General features: G+C 41.9%; 1 protein-coding gene across 1 annotated transcript in view; it reads left to right on the top strand.

The window, feature by feature from the left end:
- The window catches only part of LOC121287484 (cadherin-4-like), a 729,269-nt gene that overhangs the window by 630,276 nt on the left and 74,706 nt on the right, over window positions 1–24,287 (top strand). The window contains exons 8-9 of the mRNA XM_041205414.1: window positions 13,123–13,260; window positions 22,619–22,804. Coding sequence (XP_041061348.1) covers window positions 13,123–13,260; window positions 22,619–22,804 — 324 coding nt within the window. The remainder of the gene's footprint in view (window positions 1–13,122; window positions 13,261–22,618; window positions 22,805–24,287) is intronic.

The following is a 24,287-nucleotide window of genomic DNA, read 5'->3' as shown; positions in this document are numbered from 1 at the left end:
AGAGATCTGCTTCCAACTCACACCAGGGCTGCCACCTCCATCCCGGATGTCTGAAATGACCCTTTCATTTGCGCCCAAAGCCCACTCAATGCCTGTGCAATAAAGTCTCCAGCCACTCATGTCCAGCATTACATACTGGCGTACCCTGCACCGGAAAGAATAAAGGTGAAGCATACTCAGGCCATCAGAACTAAAGCAAATCTAATGTTATTGTCACAATGAATGCATAATGACATTATTATTACTCTTGTTGATGCCCACACTGCCAGACATGTAAACCAGACATAAATGAACAGAAAATCACCCATGAACTGTCCCTCTTGTTCTCATGGTACCTTTAACTTACATTTCCAAGCGCTACATCTTGGTGCCCCCTCTTCGCTGGCATTGGCGTTGGAGACAGCCTGCTGACTCTGCTGTCTTGTTGGCCTTGGCAGTCGTCCTCTGGCCATCGGAGTCTGTGCTGGCCCCACCTGGGAGGGAGCAGCCAGTGCCATGGCTGGCACCTCCCCAGTCATTGGAGTCTCATCAGATACGACAGTCACTGGCGGAGGTGTTGCTGCCGTCATCCAGAGCACCCTGAGAGGACCTCACAGAGATGACAAGCAGCTTGTGTACCAATGTGAGGTGGCTCTGGACCTCCCTGCTCACCATTGATGGACCTAGCTGGGATACTGGATGCATCATCCATCTCCCACATTGGCACTGACCACCTGAGGTCATTGCCTGTGTGAGGGCTTGCAGATATGAGTGCATCCCCAGGGGCCCCTGGTTTTGTTCCCCATGCCCATCATTCTACCTTGCATGCCCATCTGTTGCCCCCCCGCATCCTCCATGTGCGGTATGAATTATGGAACCAATGTGGGAAATAAGAACAATGGCAAGTCTTTAATACACTTAAAAATAGAACACCCATTCAAAAATCTGGGTTGCAAAATATTGCTGTTCTTACACCCTATAAAGGTATCCATCAGACAGAGCCATTATAGTATCAGTAATAGAGGCTTTACCCCACTTCACACCTCTTAATCTTGCCCAAATAAGCATAGATACATTAAAAAAAATTCAAAGAAAGATTAGCTTATTTTAACCTCATAAAGATGTCAATCAATCAAAGCAAAAACTCCATATCCACCTATGAAAGAGGACCCCTGATGTGCTAATTCATCAGAGAGTCTTAGAGCTTAACCAGGCATTCATAATCAGGCCATCTGCAAATATATCAACAGAAACAGATAGCATGGAAGATGCATGGGGCATAGGGGGCATGGGTAAGACTTTATAAACACACCTTTCGATTGGTTCCTAAATTCAGACTATGGTTCACAATTCCACTGAATGTCTTGAACGATGTGTTCTCAAGAAGCTAGCCGAACTCCATGAAAATTGTGGGAGGGGTGGGGTATGAGCTGCGTGCCCCCACAATGGAACTAGGAAGGTTAGGAGTGCAAGGTGTGGGTTCACTACCGGCACTCTTATCCCGCGCTGGCAAAAATTATTGGCACCAGAAATGGGAGTAGGAATCCCAGAATTGGGTCCCATGTGCCATTTAAAAAAGGGCTCCAGAGTTGGCCTGACTCTGCAAAAGTCTAGTCCTGAGCTAATGTAAACTGAAAGTACAGGTCATGGAAGGCATATGAAGTCCTGGCCTTGAACTGAGGACATAATAACCAGACCGTTGCAATGCGAAGTTAGAGAAGATCGGGAGTTGGCTACTGAGCTTGCCACAGCTTCTTTGACAGCATCTCCCAAATGTAAAACATTTACCGCCAAAAAGGACAAGGCTGTTGGGAACACACTGTCTGAAACTTCCCCTCCAAGTTACACACCGTCTTGACTCGGAAATATATTATTGTTCCTTCAGTGTTGCTGGATCAAAATCCTGAAATGCCCTCTTTAACAGCACTGTGAGAGTACTTCACTAAATGGATTGCAGTAGTTCAAGAAGGTGGCTCACCACCAATCTCTCAATGTGCCCTGCATGATTATCAGCAGATGCACTGACAGATATCTTGCCCTTCTAATCAGTGAACTATCTGCTGGTAAAGTGTCTCACGTTGGCAGCTCACCGAGCTAATAGTAATTAGGGCTTGTCACAAGAATGTTATGGGTTCCAGCAAACTCCTCTGGGCATAGCCGCACATCCACCCTACCAGGCAGCAAAATCACATTGTGAGAGATCCTTTCCACAGGAAAGCTGCAGAAAGTACCATGTAGCATTGTGTGCAATCTAAATCCAGTCTATCTGGAATGGATTTATAAGGTGTTGAAGCATTTCATTGGAGCTACTTTCATTAACTTATTATGATTTGGTATTCTGAGTGTATGTATGCTCTTGTACTTGTCCCTCCACAGGGCAGAGGGAATGGATTCTGAGATTCAGCTGGAAGGAAGTAAAGCCTCCAAGACAGGGTCTTTGGGCAAAGGATCAGCTCTTTTGACATGTCTGAGCATCAGTGCCTCAGCAGGCTCAGGTTTTCATAACAGGTAACTGCTGACACTTGCAGCCTCCTGGAACAAGATGTCCTTACCAGTGGAGCAGGCAGGCATGCATGCATTGCCAATGGCCAACAAGGTGCCCGTCACTGGAGGGCTACACCCACCGCCTAGATCTCTGCTCCTCACAAAGTGCTCTCCTCTCCTGGAAGGAGAGAACGCAGAGAGGTATGTGTGTTCTTAAAGACTTTTGTGAAGAGGAGGGAAGGATACCTTTGTGGAGGGTGAATGTGAGGCATGGGTGTGAGAGGGCAATGGGATGAGGGTGAGTGTGAGTATTGACTGCTCAGATGATGATAGGAAGTGCCAGGAGACAGAGGAATGAATGGAGCTGCAAGGTATGTTTTTTGAGGAGTGCTGTGCAGGAGAATAATGGGAAACTCAAGAGTGTGGGGTTTGACCCTGAGTATGTTCTGCCACTCACCTGCCATGCCTCCTGAGGTCCTCAATCCTCTTGGTGCACTGTCTCCAAGTTGGAGGGACAGATTTCTGCTGCTGGCTTGGCCACTTCCATCCATGCCTGCTTGATTGGAGAGGTTGTCCTCATTCTCTCATCCTTGGAAAATCTCACCTCACTTCAGTCTCTCAGGATGTCCAGGTGAGAATGAGACCTCCCCAAGGGAGCAGCTTTCCTAGGCCCCGTCGCCATTCCTGTGATTGCTGTAGCCTCAAAAATCCATGTCATTGTGAGCCATTGTAACCCATGCTGTGATCCTTTTAATTAAAAGGCCTTCATTTGACAATGGATGTGCCATCCCAAGTGCCGTTCCTAATTGGTCAGACAACCCTGAGGCATGATGCTAAGTGGCAACCATAATGCTGAGTGGCTGTAGTTAAAGAGCCATGGCCAAGTCCCATTTATTAGTAAAGCAGGTTCCCAACCCATAATTGGTCCTGCCATTTCTGCAGGGACTAAGATTCCACCCAACGTTTCTGGAATGTGATTTGAACCCACAATCTTCTGATTTAGAGTCAAGAGCTCAACTGATGAGCCAAGGCTGACACCTACCTGTGTCTAGGGTGAGTGACTTCTGCACCACAGCAAGATTCGCTACCTGCAATTTGTAATATGACGGTATAACTATGCAGTAATTTATAGGGTCCTGGAGTCTCATTTCTGGTTTATTAAGCTGCTTTAAACAATTACCGCAACACTTTTTGTATTAGATGGCTTAATTTACTGGCAGCTATAAATTACCACATAGCAATGTGGTCTATAATGCTCTAAGAATCAGTAATAGATTTAGTCTGTGCATAAAATTACCATCATTGTCATGCAGTTCTCTCCATAGCAACATTTATACATTGGTGCTTGTAAGAATTGGCTGCTCGATCTACCTTGGCCAGATAATCATCCCTTCAAGGTGCCTGTTCTTAGTTTACAAAGCCTAGATGAATGAATTCAGTGACTTCAAACTGATTATGCTTTAAGCAATGAAAAATAAGTTATATATATATATATATTTGGGCCTAGAAATTCAGCTGTACAGCATCCATTTATTTCCGGCACTAGCTGACCTTTTAATCTTCCAATATGGTTGGAAGGACACTGCCTGCCATATTGGAAAACATAGATGTGTTGACAAGATGAGCATGTCAGGATCATTTAAAGGCAGAAATAATTTATTCAAATTTAAGCTTGCATTTTTTGAAGGACCTGTTCTCACTTTTTGAACATCCCAACACTTCATTCACCATGTGCTTAAGTAGCATAGTACAATGTGACACTAAATGATAGGAAGAATCCCATACTTTGCTGAATGTTGAGCTCCTCCCGACCTCACATTAGATTTAAAAAACAAGTGGGTTGCTTGCCCAATTTGCTCCGTTAGCGCAGAAATCAAATGGGATATTGTTGACCAGTAGTTCTGTCCATAAAGCACTGAGCTCAGCAGATGTTAATACAATTTCAATTGTATTTTCCATTGGTTTCAGGTTTCCCCTACAAGCCATGCTGTAATTCTACAACTGCATTATTGAGAATAGCTTATCCCTTTTAACGATATGATTTGATTTCACACTCTAGGTGTATTGAGAGAAAGGTAACAAAACTACTGATTTCAATGTGTTTCAGCCATATTTATTTCAATGTAATACTGTCATCTGTGTTGGCTTTCGGAAGCAGTTCAAAATTTTGATTTGCAAATGAATAACTTCATTAGACACATACTTAAGCTGATTGATGCTGTTACCATGTGCAACCCACAGCAACCAAAATTGCACTTTCGGAGCTCCCTTTGGCTGAAGAAGTGCCAGCTCACAGTTTTAAAATAGCAGCAAGTTCAGCCTTTACCATGGTCATTGCACATTTAAAGAGTGGCTTTCTGTTGAACTGGGCTGTCTTCATGAGGCAGTTAATCAAGATATCCATTTATAGACGATATATATTTTCCATATATTTAAATTGCCCAGCGTGATTATGGTCAATTTTCATGGCATTATGCAGTCCTAAATGGTTAACTACAGGTGCAGAGTAGTAACATGTTAATAACATGTAATTTTCCAAGGTCAACTCATTTCCCTAATAATTCAGAGCTCTTAGTGTAGTTTTTGATATGTGCAGGGAGGGAGATTAGTAATGGAATAGAAAGCTGAGATTCAGGTTATATTTAAAGGAATGTTGACAATTAAAGAAAAGTGGCAGAATGGGAGGATAAAATTTCTCGCAATGTCTGGAAAAGGTCAAGATGCATTTTAGTCAGTAGGGAGCCTTTTATCAGGTTGAAGGAGGAGGTTAAGTACCATCATGGAGAAAGGCAAAGGCAACTCAATGTGGAGCTACAACAGCAAGTAAATGATCACAGCCACTTCCCCACATCCCTCACCCCCCACCGCTGTTTGATGCCTGCAGAGCTGAAGGTTGTGTCACATCAGGTTATAGCGACGAGGATACCTGTGGTAATCTGAGTTGCAATACACCTTTAAGAGAAGGTGAGCAGATTGACCTTGTGACTGTATTACCCAATTGCTATGTAGCACGGGCAACAATGTTAATCAATAGTTTAGAATAGGGTCTGGTTGGAGAAGACACGTGTTAGTGCTCTGTTACTTGTGTTAATAAACAGCATGTGCTTCATCTTCCATTGGTCTCTGCATCTGCAGTATCTTGTTTACCAGCTCACTCACTAGTAGATAGGCATGCAACTATGTCCACTGAGCAAAGCAGCCCGACAGAAGGATGATAACAATACCCTGTTTGCCAGTGCATATCATTATTCCTAAAGGAAGGAGATGGAGGCAGGTTTGAGACTGCAACAAAGAGTTCTTATGTTGATTGTGCCACCTCTGTGCTGCTGTGTCCTGCAACAGATGGACCTGCACTGCATTGTTACTTAAGATCCAGTAAAGACAACTTCCCACAGTTGTTGTCAAGTGGGGCATTAGGGCCTGAAGATATATTGGCCTTTTGTATGAGGCCATCAGGTTATCCTCACTGTGAATCAAAATGGAGTGCATTCTTTTAAGAGGAATTGCTGTGAATGGAATAGTCTATGAGGGATATTTTCAAGCACTTACTCGTGCACATACACCAGGTTCGCGCTCGCCCTCTTCCCCCGCCCACACAGGCAGCACTGAACGCTGCTGCTCGTGTTTCACGCTGGGCGGGCCTTAATTAGCTCACCAGTGTGAATTTGCCTTCCAGCTGAGCCTGCCCGACAAGGGTGAAATTCTGCCCAAGGAGTTATGACTGCATTCGATTCTTTCTCTTCTATTTGCTGAGTGTCACTTTCAGAGATAATTAAAAGCAGCACTTTAACCAGGTCACAATAACTGGGTCTAAGCTTTTGGAATTCTTGTGGTACCTAACTCATCAGAGTCTCTTGTATTTCATATCTGCAATCAGGATGAGAGCTTGGGTCAGATTTTCCATTTTAGTGAAATTCTATCAGGAGCTCCTATTGGCCCTCATAAAAATTTAAAGAACACAAGGAATAGGAGCAGAAGTAGACTTTATAGCCCCTCAAGCCTACCCTGCCATTCAATATGATCATGGCTGATCCACTGCCTCAACTCCACTTTCCTGCCAGCTCCTCATATCCTTTCATTCCCTGAGAGACCAAAAATCCACCTTCACAACCCACTGAGTGAAGAAATTACTCCTCATCTCAGACCTAAATAATCAGCCTCTTACTCTGAGGCTATGGCCCCGTGTTCTAGATTCCACAGCCAGGTGAAATAACCTCTCAGTGTCTAGCCTGATGAGCTCCTGCAGAATCTTTTATGTTTCAATGTGATCACCTGTCATTCTTCTAAACTCTAAATAGACCAATTTGCTCATTCTCTCATCATAGGACAGCCCTCTCATCCCAGAAACCAATCTAGTGAACCTTTGCTGTCCCTCCTCTAGGGCAAGTATTTCCTTCCTTAGATATGGAGACCAAAATAATACAAAGTACTTCAGGTTTGCTCTTACAAAGCCTTACACATTTGCAGCAAGACTTGCTTATCATTGTAATCCAGTGCAATAAAGGCCAACATGCCATTTACCTTCCTAATTGCTTCCTGTACTTACATGTTAACTTTCATGTCCCTTGTATGAGTACACCCAAGTTTCTCTGAACATCAACGTCTGGAAGCTCCACATCTTTTTAAAAAATATACTGCTTTTCTATTCTGGTTACCAAAGTGAATAACCTCACACTTCTCTACATTATACCCCATCTGCCACCTTATTACTGACTCATTTAATCTGTCTGTATCTCTTTTCAGCCTCTTTCCTCTACTTTGCAGCCTGCACCTAGCTTTGTGTCATCAACAAACTTGGATACCTTGCTCTAAGTTCCTTCATCTAAGTTATTAACATAGATTGTAAATAGCAGAGGGGCCAGCAATGATCCTTGCAGCACCCAGCTAGTTCTGATGAAGATGCTTGCATCAAACCGTGATGTCTAGCTGGCAGCTTCTGGCCATTTGGAACTGACCCCAATTTCTAGCTTCAGCCAGTGCAGCCAATTGTATCTGCTTAGGTCATCCTTTAAATTTTAAACATGCCAACCTCCACACCCACACCGCACCACAGCAATATTCATCCCTTAGTCAATAATACCAAAAGAAACATATCAACACTTCATTGGTCTAATTGCTATTTGTGAAACCTTGCTGTGTTCAAAATAGTTGTTGCACTTGTTTACCTAACCTCTGTATATTGCAGAAATTTATTGCATGTGGGGCGTTCTGAGACATGCTGAGCTACTAAATGAAAGTTAATTTTTTGTTCTGAACTTGAGCTACATCTACCCTCAGAATGACACCACTGCTGGATCGGCTAGGATTCTCTCTGCGCATTGGGGGACTGAATAAAGATTGTGTATATTTTAATGCGTTAGAATCAAGACAACAAAAAATGGCAAAAGAAAACATTTCTTTCAAGATTAAAAAGGATTTCCAGAACATAAGACTGAAATTTGGGGTAAGACTAAATCTGCTGGAAAAGAAAATTCCAGTCAGGGAGACTGATTCTTTCCTCTGCCCATCAATCCTGGGTGCCAGATGCCAGCAGTACTTGTCTTCACTGGTTTCATAGAATCCGAGAATGACACAGCAGAAAGAGGCCATCCCAGCCTGTTCTGTTCTGTGTCTGTTCTGGCCCTTAACAATTCACTCCACAAACAAAAGTTTTCCCCTCTTCTAAATCTTTTGTCAATTAGCTTAAATTTGTTCTCTAGTTACCAAAAACCGTTTCTCCTCATTTAATCTTTCAAAACCATGATGTTGAACGTCCCTGTTAAACTCCCTTTAACCTTCCCTGCTCTAAGGAGAACAATCCCAGCTTCTCTAATTTCTCCATGTAACTGAAGTCCTTCATTATTAGTATGTTTCTAGTAAATCTCCTCTGCACCCTCTCTTAAGACTTTGACATTCTTCCTAAAGTTGGTTTCCAGCTAGTACAATACTGCAGCAGGGGCCTAACCACTGATTTATAAAGGTTTAACATAACTTCCTTGCTTTTGTACTCAATGCTTCTGTGTATAAAGCCCAGGATCATGTTTAACAGCTACAAAGATTTATGTGCACACACACCCCAGTTTTCCCTGTCTGGCCATCCTTTAAAATTGTATCATATATTGCCTCTCCTCATTCTTCCTACCAAAGTGCATCACTTCATACTTCCCTGTGTTCAATTTCATTTCCCATGTGTTCAGGCCATTTCACCAGACTGTCTATATCATACTGAATGACCAAGTTTTCTGTCATCTGCAACCTTTCAAATTATGCTGTATATACCCAAGTTAGGGACACTAATATATATCAAAAGAGCAATGATCCTTATAATCGATCCCTGGGCGGAAGGTGGGGGGTGGGGGGTACAACTATATACTTACTTGCAGTCTGAAAAAGCAAAAGTTCACCAATATCTGCTTTGTGTCTCTTAACCCATTCTGCATCCTTGCTGTCATGGCCCCTTTAATCTGATGGGTTTTAATTTTGTTAACAAGTCTATTATGTAGTATTTTATCAGATTCCCTTTGAAAATACATATACGCAACATCAACTGCATCGCCCTCATCAACTCTTTCTGATACTTCACTTAAGAACTCAAGCAAATTAATCATGGGCTGAATTTTGTGTTCGCATGACCCGATCAGGCGTAAAATCATGCACAATGATGTCAGCCAAGCGTCTCGACATCATCGTGCAAGCTCGAGATCTTTCACTCGGCAGGCGTCCGCAAGAGTCAGCAGTGTGCCCACCAACAATTAAAAGGCCTATTAAGGCCCTTAAGCAATTAATTGATTTGTATTTTTTGCTGCCTGTTCAAACATTCGGTTGGCAGGTGGGTGAATAGGTCAGGCGGCCTTTGCATCAACCTCATTCATGGGCGGGATGAGGTTTCCAATGGTAAATAAAAAAAAATGAAAAAAAAAATTCAACTTCATTTTAGACATGTCCCTCTTCATGTGACTGAGCCACATGTGGGGACATGTTTATCTCATCTTTCAAATCTTTATTATTGTTTCTCCAATTCTTCAGCTCCCTGAAGCAGCTCTGTGCCCTCAGGGGGCTTTCAGGGCCCACTCCTGCGTGCATACGCAGACTTCTGTGCTCATCCCCACCCCAGCAGCGCTGAGCGTTTCAGCACCCCTTTCGCGGTCGGGGGCCGATCATGGGTGGCGGACCTTCTCCCGGCTGCTCCCAGGCCTGCCTGCCCACCAACTTCAAAATTCAGCCCCATGTTACAGACAGGAGCGGGGTTAATTTAAATCCACTAATTTCTCCTCTTGCCACCCGTCCGTAAAAGGAAAGGTGTTTTTGATTTGCTTCCCCCTCTAGAAGTGGTGGCATATTTTCCAACGCCTCAGTTTCGGTGTGATCCAATTTTATATTAATAACCCCACAGCAAACTAGAGGGAGGATAAACCCAAAGGGTTAGTTTATTTGCACACACTCAAACTCGGGAAGAGTGTAGCATTGTTGCCCCTTTTGCATTCACACAGTAAATGAGGAGTAGAAAAAAGAAAGATTTAAAGTTCAGAGACCACAGAGAAAATCAATGTTGTTTCATGTCAGACCAGAGTCCAGAATCAAAGCCCAATGAGACATTCCCATATGGAGGTCAGTGGGTTGAAAACCAATGCTGGATAATTTGCTTTTCCGGTGGGGTTGACTTCACACAATGAGATAGACATGCAGAGATGAATCAGTCTTGTAGGCAATGGGATAGTAGTTCCAGTAGAAACAGTGTATATGGGGCCCAGGTATTCAATCTGTGCTCAACCCCTTTTCCGTGATGCTGCTAGTTACTTAGTCAAATAGAAGACTGAGATATTGCAGCATAGCAAGGTATTATCACTGGTTACACAAGCTTGAGGTCCATGTCAGATGAATCCCATCTCTCCACTTTTGTCTTTAACAAGGGATATATATCCCTCGTCCAGATTCCCGAGATTCCCAACCATTAAGAATTGAAAGGAAGGTTGCAGGGCCCTTTGTCCTAGCAGATGAGTAAACGCCAGTTGGCCAGCCTGGGTTATGAAGTGCTGCTGGCCTTTGTGTAGTTCTCTTTAAATTTGGTATCTGCAGCCTACAGGGGGTTGTTAGTGTCTCTTCAGAGATAACGAAGTACAAGTTTCTTTGATACTGTCACGGCAACTCCTTTTGTTCGAGGATCACAGACAGACATAGCTTCAGCCATTTTAAAAAGTCTTTGGCTGGTTTTTGAAATTTTAGAAATTGCCATGAGATATCTATGTATATTTTATAAAAAAAATATACAGGGTGACATCTTAAACCCTCACAATCAATATGATTTGCCTTTAACAAATCTGTGCTGGCTGTCATTTATTAACCTGTATTTTTCAAAATGCCAATTAATTTTGTCCTCTATTATTGTTTTAAAGGTTTACCTATCGGGTGCTAAGCTTTTTAAAAATTTATTCTTTCACAGGATATGGGTGTTACTGGCTAGGCCAGCATTTATTGCCCATCCCTAATTGCCCTTGAGAAGGTCGTGGTGAGCCACCATGCTGCAGTCCATGTTGGGGAGGTATACCCACTGTTAGGAGGGAAATTCCAGGATTTTGACCCAGTGACAGTGAAGGAACAGCAATATAGTTCCAGTCAGGATGATGTGTGGCCTGGAGCAGAACTTGCAAATGGTGGCGTTCCCATGCATCTACTGCCCTTGACCTTCTAGGTGGTAGAGGTCGCGGGTATGGAGGGTTCTGTCAAAGGAGCCTTAATGAGTTCCTTCCGTGAATCTTGTATATGGTAGACCCTACTGCCACTGTGCATTGGTGGTGGAGGGAGTGAATATTGGGGTGCCAATCAAGTGGGTTGCTTTTTCCTGGATGGTGTTGAGCTTCTTGAGTGTTGTTGGAGCTGCACTCATCCAGGCAGGTAGAGAGCATTCCATCACACTCTTGACTTGTGCTTGTGCCTCCTGACTTAGGCTGACTAGCCTATGACTACTGGGTTTATCGCAGTTCCCTTTTTTGGATGGTGATGTAACATTTGCAGTCCTCCTGTCCTCTGGCACCATTTCAATATCTAAGGAGGAATAATGAATTGTGGCCATAATCTCTGCTATCTCTGCAGTTACTTCTGTAAGCAATGTAGGACACACCCTGTCTGGACTGGGTGGCTTTTCTATTTTTAATACTTCCTCTTTATTTTTATCATGCCCACTTTCTCTGCTACCTGCTCCTTTACTGTGACATTAAACATCTGCTATTTTTTAAGTAAAGTCAGTTAGAACGAACTAATTTAGTATCTCAGCCATGCTATCTGCCTCTAGAAGAAGGCCTCCTTTTTGATCCCTAATCAACCAAACCCTGCTGAAATAATAGACACAGTGGGCAGAATTTTGCCCTTGGTGGGCGTGCGGGCCCCACCAGCTCAGCAGCGGGTGGACAGTTGACCCCTGCCGCTGAAACAGGGCCCGCCACCATTTTAAGCGGGTGGGCCAATTAAGGCCTGCCCAGTGGCCTGCCTGGCAGGAAGCGCTATGACAATGTCACATGAGATGGGACGTGTTAATAAGAAACAAACAACTTTTATGAAACTTTTTAAAAACGGACATGAAACCTCATCCCGCCAGTGGATGAGGTTTCATGTATTATAGGCTCCTGGCCTGCCCGCCAGCCTTAAGGTTGGACAGGCAGGTATTTAATTATCTTAATTAGCTTGTCAATGGCCTTAATTGGCCATTGACAGGTTGGCAGGTGGACAGCTGATTTCGCTGTCCGCCCGCCTTCCTGAAAATTTAAAGGGTCCGGGATGACGTTGGGGGTTCCTCCCGATGTCATCCCGTGTCATTTTCCCATCGGCGAGCGGGCCCCACCCTCAAATCGCCGACAGGAAAATCCTGTCCACTTTGTGGGTGTACACCAAGGGAAATTCCTTAGAGTACATTGACTCTTACTGATTTCAATTTATCAGTCCCTTTTCAGATCAATCATCTTCTCTTAAGTTAATGTGAGATATGTTGGAACCTCTTTTCTGCAAATTCTGATTTGGAAATTGGTCATAGACCAGTGTTCATTTATGTTTTGAAACTGTGGTAAAATCTGTTCCAAAGCTGAAGTCTTAGAAGCTAAATACTGCAGATGCTGGAAACCTGAAATAAAAATAGAACATACTAGAAATACTCAGCAGGCCAGACAGAGAAATAAAGTTAACTTTTTAGGTTGATTGCCTTTCATCAGGAGTCTTCATGCTTGACTACCCTCAGCTTCTAATCTGTAGCCATCTGCCAGTGGGAGTGCAATACTTTTCATTTCCTTCTGAAGCATCTTATTCAACAATCTTAACAAGGTAAATATTCCTAAATGGCATACTAATCTAATTAGACATTGTGGGTAAAGTCAGCATTTCCACATTTAAGCATTGTAAGCTACAAATAAAAATTAAGAACACTGAGTATATCTTGCCTATTTTGTTTGAGCTTTACTCATTACTAGGGCCTGTTTGTTTTTGTTCCTTAATTGCAAAATTTAGAGATTAATTAGCAGATAAATTAGACCCTTCAAATTCAGACTAGGTTGAGAAGAGGGACTGGATTATAAAATAGCCTGTATTTTAATTACAATACAAGTTTACGTAAATTGCTGTAATCTCTGCTCCCAACTGCATCCAGATTCAATTAGTTATACATATTTACTGTAGACTGTGTCTTTTCCTTTTCAGAAAGTCCCACGATACACAGTCATCATTCAAGCCACTGATATGGATGGGAACCTAAACTATGGTCTTTCTAATACAGCAACTGCACTTATTATTGTGACCGATGTGAATGACAATGCTCCAGAATTTACTGCTGCCACAGTAAGTATAAACACTCCCTAACATTCATGCATAAGGCTATAATCTACATCATCTTCAAAGTACTGTCGGCCATCATTGATTTACAGTATAGTGTTAAAGGCTTTGAAATTTAGAAACTCAAACATAGAATTAGTACTCTTTAAATTAACCAATTTTCAGGATCTATTTTTGCTAAATTTGAGACATGGGAGTTACACAACAACAAATCAAAATATAAGGGATTGATAATGCACCCTTTAAAGCACAGGAACTGTTTAGTGGGATTTACAGTTGGTCCTTTGGGATCCTAAAACGGAGAAGAATTTTTCACTCTTACCGTTTCAGGATTTGTAGCCCGATATGTAGTATAAGTAAACAGTGGGACAAAAATTTGTGTCAGCCTTTTCATATGATTTGAGTTATTGGCCTTGGAGAGTAGTGTAGAATTGAAGCATGGTGCTTTTCAGTAAAGAAGCTAAAGCAGAAGATGAGCCATGCTGGACACTCATCCACCTTCACGATACAAACAATTAAGAGGAAGATTTTAGAGCAAAATGCTTTCTCTTGGGGCCCAGCAAATTATATATGAAATTGTGGGAATGGGTTTAGGAGGTTGAAACCTTGCACTGTTTCTTTTTCAGAGGCATGATAGAGAAGTTTCTGAAAATAAACATTGTAAAAACACTTTCAAGTTTAATTCTGCAAATTCAAGCTTTAAAATTAATAAAACAAGAATTTCTGGATGAACTGGTCATGTCCAGTATAGATGAATACAGAAAAACAAACTTAAGATTGGAAATTGTAGCTTGGGAATGTATTAAAGCATCAAAATGTTTGTGTTTCAGGCTGTCCCAGTTGAACACTTCATTAATTATTTCCAATAGCTCCACACTATTTATCCAGTGCGAAGCTAGGCTTTACTTAAATAAGATTAAACATTCCAATCCACTTGCATCTAAACTACTTATTGGGCGGTTAGTGTCAGTGCATTTCTCTCCAATATTGCTTCTCAAAACTAGAGTCTGCGATTTGCTCCCTTGCTGGTGAGGAAAAGAGATAAGCAAGAGCCATGAGAAATATGCAAGGAATCTCTTTTTTAAAAAAAGCTTGCTTAACTGACAGAAATGTCCTGACTTGCAAGCAACCAGTGACAGGCCAAGTTAGTGTATTGAAGTGCCATTATCAAGATCCAAAATTGGACTCCAGCTGCCATTTCTTTTCCTCACCAGCAAGGGAGCAAATCACAGACTGGCACAAAACAGCAATGTCCAGCTAGGCTACAGATCCACTCAAAATGGTTGGATTTGTGTCTTTGAAAAAGGGAGAGAAATAGAGAACTAGGTGCTGAGATTGGAATGTAAATTTCAAGAAGATCTTGCCCAGTTTGTAAAGTACGTCTCTGGTTAATATAGATAGATCAAGATTGATTCCAACTCAGGAGTGCTGTGAACCCACTTATTTCACATCTATTTTCTCATCAGAAAGAGATTAACACTGATGAACAATTAAAATTGTAATGGAGCATCAAAGGATGGTGTATGCATTTAACACAAATACATTTAACGTTTAATATGATGAATTTTAAGAAATGCAAAAAGAATTTCAAGAAACACAGTGACCAGTGGTTTTAAGGTTTAATCTGATATAATTTTAGCATGAAAAAAGAAAACAATTACTGACAAAAAGTATTTTCTTTGAGCCAAATAGAGCACAGTTATAATTTGGCTTTTCCCCCAGGGGTGAAAAAACAGACTGTAATGACTATGGATCTTAACTGTTGCCTTTGATGTAACACGAGGAATGTTCTGTGGTAGTGTGCTAAAGAAATCAGCAAAATGGCTACTGGTGCAGAAACAATAAAGCTCCAGAGATGTAGCATGCTTTGCTTGTGAAAGATAGCAGCATCTTGTTATGACCAACTATTATCTCAGTCTCAATTGAAGCCCTTTCATGGTCAGTAGAAGCTCTCATAAGAGCCACGTTGTCAGTCTCTATAGGTTCTTAATGATATTTCTGGTTTATATATATTTTTTGATATTAATATTGTAACACATTTATAAATACTTATAGAAAAGAATTAAGTCCCATTCCTAGCTTTCTTTTGTAATTCTTTGAGAGCCGTCTTACCATATTGATCCTTGGAGGACAATGGTGGTATTGAATTGACCATATGAAATATTCCTTTGTCACTTTCTTATTGCTTGTAAATTATTCATTTTAATTTTTGCATTATGCACTTATAGGTGTCAAAGAGTAAAAATAGATTTCTGTTCTACAGAAAATTCAGAATCTTAAGAAATAATAGTTTAGAAATGAAACAATCCTTTAAATGATCCAAAGTTTTCAAAATAACTAGATGGTCGAGCTGGAGAACTAAAATAATGTAATGCTGTTATATACAGTCACAGTTGTGGAGAGTCTTTGAATGGGGTTGTTAAACTTTTTAAAGATGTGAGCCTAGCTCTATGGCAGTGATGTGATTAAGTAAAAGTAAAGGTTAAGGTACCCTGGAAGTACAGTGGCATATTTTTATGAGCTGCCTAATTACAACAATGTTCTACCTTGAGACAAATTGATTTCTCTCACCATGCATTGAGGGATCCTATTTCAACTAAATGAAATTAAGGCAGTGATCATTACAGCATTAGGCTTGGAAGCTTCAGGCACAATTTTCAGTAGCTTTCACTTACCTGAAATTTGCATCATATTACTGATGCACCATATGCAAATGATACCATTGAATTGCACTCAATAATTAAGTGTTTGTGTCTCAATGAAATTAAAAATTGGAGACATAGAGTGGTAGATTTCCCATCCTGCAAAAATGGGATGGTATTGCCATGGAAATGGTGGACGATGGTCTACCACCCTCAGTTGTGGTAGACAGCAATGGTCTCCCAGGCTTACTGTTGGAGCCACGTAGATCTGGCATTAGGTCCATTTAAAATTTTAATCAGGGTCCTTTGATGTACATTGGACCCAGAGTGCCATATTGGGTTTGAACTGGGCAAGAGGGTAGCCACTACATCCTGTGACCAGTATCAACTGGAGACCCAGCCATAGAGGATTCCAAATGTTAGTTCCTCTTAAATTTTGTGGGGCTGAGCTGGATGCTCCTTCAGGCTGCACAACATCATCCTGACCAACTATGGCTTCTGCTGTCTTCCCAACAACCCCCACCTTACAGGGAGACCAAACCTGTAAAGGGTAAATTAAGTCAAAAGAAAACTTAAGTTAGAAAATTAAATGGATATATGTAGAAATTAGGGCAAAATTGAATAGGGGATGTAGGGGATCATGTCAGGAGCAACAGGAGTATCAAAAAAACAGATGCAAACCTAGTGAAGTTACAACACATGCCTGCATGCTAAACAATGGCAGCAACATTCTATAAACAGAGCTAAGTGAAACCACAGCCAATGGATCAGGTCAAAGCTCTGCAGTCCTACCACACTTCTGTCATGAATGATGGTGGACAAACAAACAATGAATGGGAGGTGGATGCTTCAGGAACATTCATGCACAATGGTGGCAAAGTCCAGCCAATGCGTGCAGAAGACAAAACTGAACCATTTGCAACCATCTTTATCCGGGAGTGCTGAGCGGATGATACATCTCTGGTGCCTCCTGAGTTCTCCACTATCAGGGAAGCTGGTCTTCAGCCAAATCAATTCATTCTACATGATATCAAGAAACTGCTGAGCACACTGGATACAGCAAAGGCAATGGGTACAACAACAACCCAGCTGCAATGCTGAAAATGTGCTCCAGAACTAGCCAAGCTGTTCCAGTATGCCCACAACACTTGCGTCTATCTGATATTAATATTTTGGGCTGGGGAGTTGGGGAAGCGGTATCACCATTGACCGGAAACTTAACTACACCAGTCAAATAAATATTGGCTACAAGAGTAGATCAAAGACTGTAAATTCTCTGGCACATAACATGCCTTTTAACTCACCAAAAGCCTGTCCACCATCTACAAGGCACAGGTCAGGAGTGTGATGGAATACTCCCCACTTGCCTGCATGTCTGCAGCTCCAACAACACTCAAGAATGTAAGCACCAACCAGGACAAAGCAGCCTGCTTGATCAGCGTCCCATCCACAATGGTTAAGCATTCAGTCCCTCCACCACCACTTCACAGTGGCTCCAGCTTTTACTATTTATAAGATGCAGTGCAGCAACTCACAAGGCTCCTTCGACAGCACCTTCCAAACCTATGACCTTGACTACCTAGAAGAACAAGAAAGGGACAGCCAGCAACGTTTGAAATGGGGCTTGTCCAGATTAGAAAAAGGAGGTGGCATTGCACTTGAATGCTTCATTTTTTTCAGCATTTCCACTGTTTTTTGCCTGGTTTGTGGCAGGGCATCAGAGGAAGGCCCTTGTATTCTAACAATCATGAGCCAGTCATGACCAGATTGCACAGTTTACGGGATTGACCTTTTTTAAAAATTCATTTAGACAGAGGGGAAGTGCCAGAGGACTGGAGAACTGTGAATGTTACATCATTGTTCAAAAAGAGGTGCAAGGATAAAGCTGGCAGCTACAGGCCAGTCAGTTTGACCTCAGTGATAGGGAAACTTAAGGAAACTATAGATGGGATGAAATCAATAATCACTTAGCCAAGTGCAGGAAAATTAAGGAAAGCCAACATGGATTCATCAAGGGAAAATCATGTTTAACTAACTTTCTGGAATCTTTTGAGGAGGTAACAGAGAAGGTTGATAAAGGAAACATAGTTGATATGGTGTAAATGGATTTTCAAATGGCATTTGTTACAGAGTCACACAACAGACTTGTGAGCAAAATTCTAGGTCATGGAATAAAAGGGAAAGTAGGCACTTGGACAAGAAATTGGCTGAGTGACAGGAAACAGAGAGTAGTGATAAATGGTTGTTTATCAAATTGGAGGAAGGTTTGCAGTGGAGTTCCTCAGGGATCAGTGTTGGGACCCTTGCTCTTCCTGATATATATTAATGATCTATACCGTGGTGTGCAGGGCATTTTACTCCACCTCTACTTTGTTCTGCTTTCCTACTTCTCCTGTAACATGGGTCTGCTTAATGGCTTTGGAGACGAAACATCTCTGGGGCAGAATTTTACATCCTGTGGGCGGTCACGTGCCTGACCCGATCGGGTGTAAAACAGCGCGCAATGATGTCGGGCAAGTATCCAGATGTCATCGCACACTTGCACAATATTTTAGTCGGCAGGCACACACGAGAGTCGGCAGCCCGCCCGCCGACAATTATGGGGCCTATTAAGATCATTAGTCAGTTAATTAAATGTTATTTTGCACTGCCCGCCGAACCTTACGGTTGGCGGGCAAGGGAATCGGCCAGGTAGCCATTGCGTTTTTGAAGAAACCTCATCCACGGGTGGGATGAGGTTTCCAACATTAATTTTTAAAAATAAAAATGTCTTGACAGCATTTTAACTATGTCTTTGTTAATCTGAATGAGCCCTATGTGGGGACATTTTTATCACTTTTTCAAAATCTTTATTTTGATTTTTAAATTCTACAGCTCCTTGAGGTAGTTCTCTGCCTTCAGGGAGCTCTCAGTGCATGCTCCCCCGTGCATACACAGACTTTAGTGCCGGCCCTCCTCCTGCTCTGACCCCAGCAGCTCTGAGCTTCACAGTGATTCTTTCACGCTGGCTGGTTGTTAATTGGACAGCCAGCGTGAAATTGTGGTCGGGGCCGATCGCAGGCGACAGGCCATTTCCCAGCCTTTCCCAGACCCGGGCACTGCACCCACCCAATGATCCAAAGATCCTGCCCCCGGTGTTGTTGCACCTGCATTTGCTGTCCCCTCATGTCCGAGTGCTCAGTGACTGGGCAGAATCTTCCAGTCCCACCAGAAGCAGGAAACTTGGCAGGCGTGGGAAATCAATTTGGTGTAAGGCCAAAAATCAATTTTACGACAATGGGATAAACTTTAGGAGTTAGGTTTTCAGGCCTTTAAAGGCAGGTTGAGGTTCCTGACGAACAATGTTGCATGCATTAACAAGTCGTGCATGCTCATTAATAGGTCACCTCGCTGGAATTAAGTTCCCCTTACAAATTAAGGTCCCCGCCAACTAGAAATTAGAATATTCACTTTCATGACTGCACATAAGTGATGTTATACACTTCTTCCATGATTAACAGTGAGTTGCCGTTGCATTGTCCTCTTTGAGAAGTGTCTGTAAATGCCGGCCTATGCTTGAGACTGGGTGATGGTGTTGCAAGTTGTGTAGAGGATGACCAAGGAAGGGAGGAATGGTTAGCAGGGAAGGGTGGAGCAGTGGCCGGGCAAAGATGGAAGGGATAGTGCAGGCTGTCCGCGTGTCCTTTAAATATGGTGGTGGACTTTCAACTCCATGAGGTAATGGCGGGGACGGTGACTCCCAGCCCGGCCCTACTGTGAGAATTGGTGATCTCCTTGCGGGTGTGTATTTAATGAGCTGAACAGTGCAAGATCTCATGTAGTCAGCATCCTGCCCCATATCAGAAATTATTCCCACTTCCATGCCCACTCCCTGACATAGATTCCAGTAGCTCCTCCATAATTGATTTTTAAATTGACAGGTCTATCATTACTGCATTCTTCCCCCCTCCCTTCTTTAAAAATGGCATTTGAAATTTTCCAGCCCAATGGCACAATTCTGGAATTACATTTTTTCAGCTTATATTAAATTCTCTAAATTCCTTCCCTGATTTATTTTAGGTTCCCTTGTGCTACTGATGTTTTGTCCTCTTCCTCCGTAGTCAAAACAAGTACAGTGGTATAGTGGTAATGTTACTGGATTAGTAATTTAGAGGCTCAGGCTAATGTTCTGTGAACCCAGGTTCAAATTCCGCAATGGCAGCTGATGGAATTTAAATTCAGTTAATAAAATGTGGAATTGGAAGCTAGTCTCAGTAATGGTGCCATAAAGCTATCAGCAATTGTTGTAAAAACCCATCTGGTTCACTAATGTCCTTCGGGGAAGGAAAACTGCTGTCCTTACCTGGTCTGGCCTACATGGGACTCCAGACCCACAGCAATGTGATTGACTCTTAACTGGCCTCTGAAATGTTCTAGCAAGCCACTCAGAACTAAAATTGCTACAGATACCAGATGGATTGCAGCAGTTCAAGAAGGCAGCTCACTACAGGTCTGTAATATATCCCAAAGACTGGTGGATTGTATCAAACAGCATGTCCCAGCTGCTGTTCGCAACAGGCAGGGTACAGGCAGTACCCAGCCGGCCTGTGCTTGCAAAACTCAAAACACGGCGTCCAACATTAGATGTGATTCCACAATTGGACAATTTTTGCTAATTTATCCTCAATGTGCTAAGAATCACAATGACAAACAATTTAAGATTGTCGGTCAGGCTTACAGTTTGATATATTTGCATGTACTGAAAGCTACATATATTAATACACAGGGCCCTGTTCTTTGCAGACAGAAAGAACATGGACGTGCAGCGTGCTTGTTTCAGCTAAACAAAATAAGTGGCTGCCATTCGCTGACTCATTCCTCGGGGTAATGCCTTAACCAATCAGGATCAAGCTGCTTGGTTTAAATTTCAAATAATACTTGGCAGTTAACTGTCAGTTACCATTACTGGTACAATCTCCATGGCAACACTGCTTGCCAACCAATCAGCACTCTCTTCACATACAGTATAAATACCACTTATATTGGTATTCTTGTGATTGTCCTCATGAGTGCAAGATAAAAAGCTTAGATATGTCTCTTTTTTCAGCAATACTCAAGTTTTGTACTACTAAATGACAATTTCAACCTGTTTTTGGAGACTTCTTTTCTTATCTCATTGTCACTTTTACTTGGTTTGAAATGAAAAATCTTGGCAACATTTCCTAAGTTGTTGGAAAATAAAAACCACCGCAGTGTAAAACAGGCTGTAGATTCACAATAAACCTGGTTTACTCTGCTGATTTCACCCCGCTATGTGTGAAATTGTCTTCCTCATCAAGATCATGCAGCACTGAATCCCGAGAGTCCCATCCTTGTCACCTTGCTCTGTTGTATTTCAGTGGCAAACAGCATATTGTAGGAAATTGTTGCCAATAGAAAATAAAAAAGTAGCAAAAATGTTGCATTATCCAGCATGAAATACTAATGGAGGGAGAGAACAAGCAAATATCAATTTAATAATAGTGGGCAAAATGTTTGCAATCAAGTTTTGAAACTATTAACGTAAATTTAACCATCTAACTGCATCACATTGGGACCAAGGTTCTGTAATGCACTAATTTTATAAGAGCAAGTTCAACACTAGGGCCAGGGAACACCTAAAACAAATCAAGTCCAGAACAAAATTAGTTAGCATGCTGGGCTGCAGGGCCTGACTTTACAATGGATTCTGAGTCTCAGAATGGATCCACTTCGGGTTGCCAACTGTAATTAAATGTATTCCTGGATGTTTCATCACATGACTTACCCCCACACTCAAGCCATTAGTCGGCCAACACATCTACCTTTGTGACGTTATGCCTTTCTATGGCCTTTAAGATGATGCTTGATTGTCCGCCAAACAGCCTATCCCCACTATTTTCAATATTTTTTAAATATCTAGTAAAGAGGTATGTTCAAAGAAAATGTTTTAAATATATATTTTTCATGTCCCAATGATTTTTCTCTAGGATTGCACACAGTAGTGGCCTGGAGATTGATCTTCATTTCCTAGAGACCTCCAGGCCATCCTGAAGGGTTGGCAATCCTAAATCCACTTCCAGCACATAACATTGAAAATGTATGCTGATGATCGTAAACTTCTTTGATGGGAATGTAGCAAACAAGAACAATTACAGGTTTCACACTGGCTAAGTAACGGCAACATAAAAGGGCAGCTGAAGGGATATCTGTTAACATGCTATTATGCTAATCATTAGATGCACATTTAAACAGTGCTCATTTAGAGTTTACCTAGACACATTCTTTAGATTATTAAAACCATTAATTGAGTATTGGATTACTAAATTATTGGTGAGTCTCCCAGATCACTCCGAAATGTTGCATTCCTATTCTAACTTGCTATATTTAAAATAGGTGTTCATGCATACTTTTATTGGGAAGCTGTATAGGAAAAAGTAATTACAAAGCATCTTTTGAATTTTGCTTGTTGTGCTATACAGTAAATGAGGCCATTTACTCTTGCTCCTTCATCAGGACAAATACAAATGAAGGTACTTTAATCTGTTAATTTGAAGTACAATAATTGCAATTATGTAGCTGGATTGATTAGTTTTATTTAGTTTCTGCTGTCAGGTAACTGAAGGCTAAATATATTTGACCCATAGAATATTGCGAACCCATGAGATTATGTGAGAAATGCAAAACAATATGCACTTTTTTAAGAATCATATTTTTATTCCTAGTTCTATGGAGAAGTTCAAGAGAACAAACTAGATGTAATTGTTGCTAACCTGACAGTCACTGATCGAGACCAGCCACACACTTCAAACTGGAATGCGGTGTATCGGATTGTCAGTGGAGACCCTGCTGGCCATTTTGTTGTTAAAACTGATCCAATCACCAATGATGGTATCGTTACAGTGATAAAGGTAATTGCATTTTTTGTATTCTTAGTGAAACTATTAATTTTTTAAATATTCACAATTATTTTTGAATGAGTTGGAGACATACATTTTGGAAAACATTGCCGTACTAGTGGATCTCCTATGGCTTTGCTGGGGTCTGCAGCAAGATTGAGGTGTTCATTGATGATTCCTTCTAGCCCTTTAAAGCTCAGATATGTCCAAAGTAATTGTAGGAGTTACTCATATCAATAAATTATTGGTAAGTTTAAGACTTGTGAGTATATTAACTCATGCTTTAGCAGTGAGCTTTGCTTGATGTGTTGGAGAATTGACATTACCCATTACCCAACTGATAGTAACTCTATCTCTTGCCTGCACACCTTTCACACTTGGCTCCTCACTGAGAATCTGGGATCACTGAATTTACCTTGGGCCCTGCTCGTCAATGCGTAAAATAACGCGTAGTGATGCTGGGCATGCACTGCATGTCACCGCACGTCATTCCGATTTTCAGTTCGGCAGGCATGCACCGGAGTCGGCTGCGTGCCTGCCAAACTGTCAAAGGCCATTTAAAAATGAATTTAAAATACCTAACGGAGCTGCCCGTCCAACCTTAAGGTTGGCGGGCAGGCGAAGAGCCCAGGCAGCCTTCGCATTTTTCATGAAACCTCATCCATGGGCGGGATGAGGTTTCATGAGCTGTTTTTAAATTAAATAAAAAATTTTATTAAAGTTCATTGACATATCCCAGCTCGTATAATATTGTCACATGAGGGGGCATGTCTTACAATTTTTTTTTCCCTTTATTAAAATTTTTGATAATCAAACTAATCTCCCTGGGGCAGCTCTGTGCCTCAGGGAGATTTCTGCACTCTTTGCAGGCCCCGACTCAGCCTACTCCCCCAGCCCACACAGGAAGTGCTCAGCGCTTCTGGGTGCGTGTCACGCTGGGCGGGCCTTAATTGGCCCACCCATGTAAAATGGCGACGCGCAACTGATCATGGGCAGCAATCGGCTGTGCGCCCACCCACGCCCACTCCCGTTCAGCCCCCGCCGACGGGGAGAAAATTCTTCCCTTAGAGCATAGATAGTTGATCTTTCCATTTTTGTTTCTATTGTGCCGATATCATATAACAATTGTAGACTTTTATACTGTTTATACTTGTATGGAACCAAAGGAACATAGTATACCATGGAGCTACCTTTTTTTAACCAGTTTATCTTGTTAACAGGTAATTCTTCTAAAGTCAGTGGGAGGCGATGGCATAGTGGTATTGTCACTGGGCGGGATGAGATTTCAGAGACCCAGGGCGATGCTCTGGGTACCCGGGTTTGAATCCTGCCATGTTAGTGGTGGAATTTGAATTCAATAAAAATCTGGAATTAAAAGTATAATGATGACCATGAAACCATTTCCAATTGTTATAAAAATCCATTTGGTTCGCTAATGTCCTTTAGCTGTCCTTACCTGGTCTGGTCTGGCCTACATGTGACATAGCAATGTGGT

This window comes from Carcharodon carcharias, chromosome 14 (assembly GCF_017639515.1).
Source record: "Carcharodon carcharias isolate sCarCar2 chromosome 14, sCarCar2.pri, whole genome shotgun sequence".
NCBI classification, from domain to species: domain Eukaryota; kingdom Metazoa; phylum Chordata; class Chondrichthyes; order Lamniformes; family Lamnidae; genus Carcharodon; species Carcharodon carcharias.
This window is presented reverse-complemented; position numbering and strand designations above follow the sequence as displayed.